This window comes from Barbus barbus (genome assembly GCF_936440315.1).
Source record: "Barbus barbus genome assembly, chromosome: 40".
Lineage (NCBI taxonomy): Eukaryota > Metazoa > Chordata > Actinopteri > Cypriniformes > Cyprinidae > Barbus > Barbus barbus.
Window position 1 is genome coordinate 16,513,021 of NC_136718.1, and position 6,000 is coordinate 16,519,020.

Genomic DNA, 6,000 nt, shown 5'->3' on the forward strand with positions numbered 1-6,000 from the left:
AATTCCAATTTTCATGCAAACTAATAAATAAGATTGGGTTTAATGCGTCCCAAATCATAGTATACTTAATGGTGTACTATTTTTGAATGTTTAGTATGCATGCTTGAACAGTTTGTACCTGTTCTCTTTTGGCTTTTTGATGTGTTGTTACTGTTAACTAAAACTATTAATTGAAATAAAGCTAAAGAAAAAAACATTAGATGAAAAATGAAAATTAGAAATATTTTCTTGGAAATAAACTGACATACATTTAAGTTTAATTAGTAAACTGACTTAGTAAAACTGACATAAAAATACATTAACACTATTTATTAAAAATATATATTTATATATATATATATATATATATAAACATATATATAATTCAAAATATTCATAAAACCTATAATAGTGTGTGCAGTATATAAATAGTAAAATAATACTCCACAGATGTAATCAAATCAATAACAATAATAATAATCATATAAAATCACTAAATTAAAAATATTAAAATAAATCTATTTAAAAATATTTATTAAAAATAACTATGATAGTATGTAAATAATAGTAAAATAACACTTTACAGATAATAATATACAGTATAATATTTAAATACAAACATGAGTATGTTACTGTAGTCAGTCTTGCTGAAGAAGAATATCTTCTGTCTGAGATAATTTTTTAACTTTCACCTCAACTTATTTCTTAACTCTTAAGTTTTCTTTACTCATCCCAGTGTCATCATCTGAGGGGTCACAATCTTCTGTGGTCAATGGATATAAATAACTTTTTATTTCTTGCAATTTTGTAACTGCTGTTTCTGTCTGACGTTTACAGTCAACACAATTCCAGCGCTGTCCTGTGGACTCCAGACTGAATTCCCAGACGGTGTCTCCAACTCATGTGCAGCTGGCCTTCTCTGAAGAGCCATCATTCTCCCAGGCACCTGTAAACTGCCAGGCGGTCTCCAACGGCCTGTGTTCCTCTAGCACCCAAGCCTCACAGGTAAAGTGCATGCTATGCTGGTGTTTGGTAAGCATGCAATTTAGAAAAAGAAGCCACACTGCTCCCCCTGCTGGTGTAATGAAGACATTCAATAACAAAAATAAACATGCTCTTATTTGCAGGACAGGTACAATGTCTAAAGCTCTGGTTTTATGTGATTTAATACAACTGGTTTCATTGCCAATTATATTTCCGACAAAACAATTGGAGCAAAATATTAGCTCATTTCATTAGAAATAGTGCAGAGTCTTGAATATTTCTTATTCATTTTACCTCATACCTCTTTAATCATGTGTATAACTGCTGTGATGTCTCCCATGTTGAGGTTTTGCTTATTCTGATAATGTTAAAACATCCCTCTCCGTCTACAGTGGCGTCTAGTCCTGAAAGAGCTTTGATGACAGCTCAACAATAGTTGTGTGAAATAGCTGTTTATCTGCTTTACTCAGGCCTTTGAGCAACAGCACTTCACAAACAGGAAGGAGACGGGTTGACAGAAGGAAGTAACAGATCCCTATCAAATGCCTGATTGTTCTTGCAGGCTGTTGAATCAGACTGGTGCTGGATCCAAGCGCTGTTTTGACTTCAGTTCCCCTGTGTTTTTGTTTAAAGCCAGCTCATTTTATAGTAGTTTATCTAAAATTATCTACCATCTAATTTCAATTAATGCCGGCGATGATTACATTTCTTCAGGCAATATTTATAATATTAAGGAAAAATAGGGGTTTCTTAGGATGTGCTTATATTAGCATTTTGATTATTTCTATTCTGATATTGAAGGTGAGAAATGAGTCAAGGACAGGTATACCAAGGGACACCGATCATAACTAAGATCTCTGAGGTTTATAATAAGTGTGAAAAGCTTTCAGAGTTTCTAGACAGAACCAAAAAGCAAGGCATAAGACAATAACACATCTGTCTCTCTCATATCTAAGAAGGATTCTTTATCTGACAGGAGTGTTGAACAATATGTCGTCATTTCTGAAGCTCTGTTGTGACAATTTTCAGTCATGAGTATTTTAGTCATGTCATAAACCGTGTAACAAACATATTACTCTTAATATCCTGGACTGCTCGCGGTAATTAAGACTCTTCAGCCATTTTTAGACTAGCGCTAGGCTTGTGACAGCTCATTATTCTCTGCTTGGGGAATAGACGACAATTTCTTTGCCGTCACGCATCGCAAACCTTTATACATTCACGAATGAAGATTTCACTAGAATTGTCTGGGGAAGAATTTGAATCCTATGGAAGCCCGTGAGACTTAAAAAAATTAAAAGTTAATTGAGACTTAATATATCTCACTTGCAACTTTGCAACATACCAATTGCATTGTTTATAATTGCGACTTTGTATCTTATATTGTAATTTTATAGCACACAATTGTGGTTTTTCTTTCTCATAATTGTGGTTCATGCCACATTATGAGTTTATCTGGCAAGTGCAGCTTTCTCACAATTGCAACTATTTCTTATAATTGTGATTTTATATCTTACACATGCAACTTCATATCTCCCAGTTGTGACTTTATATTTCGCAATGTGACACTATTCCTCATAACTGTGACCTCAAAACCCATAATTTTGACTTTATCCCTCACGGTGTGACTATATCCTGCAGTTTTATCTTCTATCTTCATGACTTTATTTCTTTAAATTTTGTCTTTCATATGTCTTTATTTTGCAATCACAACTTTGTTTCTCGTAAATGTAAATTTATATCTTAAAACTGTGACTTTTTATCTCACAGTGTGACTAAATTTTGCAATGACGACTTTTTATGTGACTTTATATACCTTATATTTTGTAGTTACGACTTTATATCTCATTCTTTGGCTTTATATTTTACATTTGCAACTTTATTTCTCACAATTGCGACTTTATATCTCCCAATTGTTACTTTATATACCACAGGGCGGCTTAATATCTAGCAACTTGACTTATATCTTGCCGCTCTGTTTCTCATAATTGTGATTTAACTCACATTTGCAACTTTACAGCTTATAATGTGACTATATCTTGCCGTTTTACTTTATTAACTCAACTTTATTTCTCATAATTGCTCCTTCATGCCTTCGCAATTATGACTATATCTCATACTTGTGACTTTATATCTTACAATATGATTTTATTTCTTACTTGAAACACTTTTTTCTCAATAGGCACAAAAAAAGGCTTCCACAGAATCTTAAACTATCAGTGGCAAAAATAGTTTTTTTTTTTCTCCATTGTGTCCCAGAGCTCAGGAGATGTTGGCCGCAGATCTTCACAGAGAGAGGGACGCATGGCTGTTCCAAGTCCCTCCTCCACTCTTCAGCGCTCCAGTAACTTGGCCCAGCTTGATGAGGATGACCTGTGAATGGAAAGACCCTGAATCTGACATTTGCACCAGAGCATGCCACAGTCTGGACTTTATTCACGTCTGTTATCTTGTGGTATTCTTCCTAAACCTGTGACGCGAATTACCTAGTGACTTTTTAAATAGTTTTATATAATTTCTCTTTTTTTTTTGTCATTGTTGTCTTTTATTGAAGTTGTGTTTTGTTCAAAGGAGAATCAACCATTCCTATATTGGGAGGTCACTGGAGCAGGAACCAGAGCAAACCTTTATTTGAGGGTGTGAGGATACATTTGGGCAAGCGTGCATGTAATGTATGAATGTGTATTTGTGTGCTAAATTCTGATGGCTTCATCCTTGCAAACATGCTGAACATTTTCCATCAGATGTGTTTTGCAAAGAACATACTGTATTATTATAAACATAAGAGGGTCTTTAGTGGGCTCACGCTGGATTTTAAAGGTTTCGCACTATCGGTGCCTCTTTACAAAAGCTGTCTTTCTATCTCCTGTCTATATTGAATGCTTTTGTGGGCTGCGTAAACTCTTCTGAAGGAGCTAAGGGGAAACAGACTGTAAATGCAGCTAATTTGTATATACCGTATGTAGAAGAATGATCTGTGCATGGAGATACGGACACTTGGCTTTCTCTTCGCTAATTGGATGTTTGAATTCTCGAAGATCAATCAACTCTGTTGTAGTGGACAATGAGTGACGCCGTTCGCGGAGCTTCGTGTTCAGACTTCACAACTACAGGTGGACATGAGAGATCACACACAACGAGCATCTGGAGGAACTGCTCAAGGGTTGGACTGAAAGATGGACAGCAGTTGTTACAGCAGAGGAACATGCAGTATAAAAGCAGTTATCTGTGGTTAAATGACTCTTTTTGGTTTCTGCCACCCTCCTCGTGTAATGCACACTGCCTGGATTATTCTGCAGGTCTTGTCGTACAAATTGAGGTTGCTGAATTATTAGATATTATTATTATTATTATTACATAACTTAATGAAGGCCAAAAGTAAATTGTCATGTCATTATGTGCCAAAAGCAGGTGCCAGTACCCTTTACACAAAAATGAATGAAATATTAAGCCTAAAATGCAATTCAGTTCATTTATCGACCATTTGAAAACAAGCTAAAACACTTGCTTAATTTTTGAGAAAATGTTCTCATAAAAATGAGGGAAAAAGCTAAAGGTTTAAACACATTTTTTGGTTATTGTGTTTTGTTTAGTTGTTTTATTGTTCTTTTTAAAGCAAAGTATTTGTTAATGACAAACCAAATCATTAGTTAGAAAGAGGATTGACATTGTTAATCGAGTCTGAAACATATAGTTTGTCATAAAATGTTAGATGTCTCACCAAAGAAGGGATGGTATGTGTTTGGTATTTGATGTTGAAGCATGATCAAAAAGCACTTTCACGCCGTTTAGCTCGTTGCACATTCTTTCCAACAGAGGGTACCAGAGAACTTCAGCGCTGTATACACAAAACAATCAGTCTTTTCCACAGATCAGTTTAAAACTTCAAATTCAAAACTCTGTGCTTTACTGTCGGCATGTTTCAGATGCATTCGCATAAATATCCTTAAAATGATTGTAACAACCTTCTCTTGCCTTGCCGTAATATTCAAATCAGCAGAAATCAAATAATTTGACATAGCCCTGTATAAACTGAAAGCTTTCCTGTACTGCCTTTCCACAAATGTGGATTTAAATCTTACATTGTTGCATGTTATTTTGAAGAACACCCCTAAAAGATGAAGGAAATGATGTAGAGAAAGAATTGGACATAATTTATGTCTATGTGACAAAACCTATCATTGTATTATATCAAATTAAACTGGTTCCTTTTGGAACACAAGAGTGTTTTGGAACACACAATGTTTCCTTTTCTGCTGTATTCACAGATTTTGCTGTGTGATGTCTTTGAGGATGTGTGTTCGTGTTAGGGGAGACCGGGGCTAGTTGTCACACTTCAATATTTCTCAGAGTAGGATTATTTCAGAAAGTCAGATTCTGTATAGAAAAAAATGTTCTTTTACAAAAAGACCCAAGATAGTTCACTGAACACGACCTATAAAAGTGCAGTTTGTCAAAGTCACAATAAAACCTGCCATTAAATGGCTTTTTGGCTTATCAGCAAGATTGTCCCGTAAAACAACTATAAATTAAATTGAAATGATCATTTGTATAAAATTACAAAATGTCAAGTATATGACAACTTGCCCTAATATTATGAAAAATATTTTTGCCCTGAAAACAAAGTTAAACCTTTCAGTCAAAATGATATTCTAATTTTAATCTAAAAATATAATCTTCATTAAATAATTGACCTTTTTTGCATTGTGGTTTCATTGAGGTATAGTTAGTTCCAAGATATAATGATGAGACAAAATTTACAGAAATTATTAGTTTTTTTAGACTCTTGATCTGTGTGTTTGAAACTAACACACAAAATCATTGCTAGAGAAAGTCAAAATGTGGAGTTTTTGGATTTTTTAAAACACCTTTAGTTATTGTGACAACTTGCCCCGTTAAGTAGGTTCTGGTGTAGTTTATTCAGAAGCAACTGGTCGGAACTAGATTTGCTTGTTGAATTTCTTATTATTAAACTCCATCAGACACTTCATGTTGACCTACATGGATGAAAACCTTCACAGTCATTTTTGCCAAGTA

General features: G+C 34.3%; 1 protein-coding gene across 2 annotated transcripts in view; it reads left to right on the forward strand.

Moving 5' to 3' along the window:
* Window positions 1-5,190, forward strand: part of LOC306859880 (rho guanine nucleotide exchange factor 25-like) — a 66,279-nt gene extending 61,089 nt beyond the window's left edge. For both annotated transcript variants that reach the window (XM_079401268.1, XM_079401269.1), the window contains 2 exons: window positions 817-984; window positions 3,223-5,190. In XM_079401268.1, coding sequence (XP_079257394.1) covers window positions 817-984; window positions 3,223-3,342 — 288 coding nt within the window. In that variant the 3' untranslated portion in view covers window positions 3,343-5,190. The remainder of the gene's footprint in view (window positions 1-816; window positions 985-3,222) is intronic.
* The last annotated feature ends 810 nt before the right edge of the window (window positions 5,191-6,000 follow it).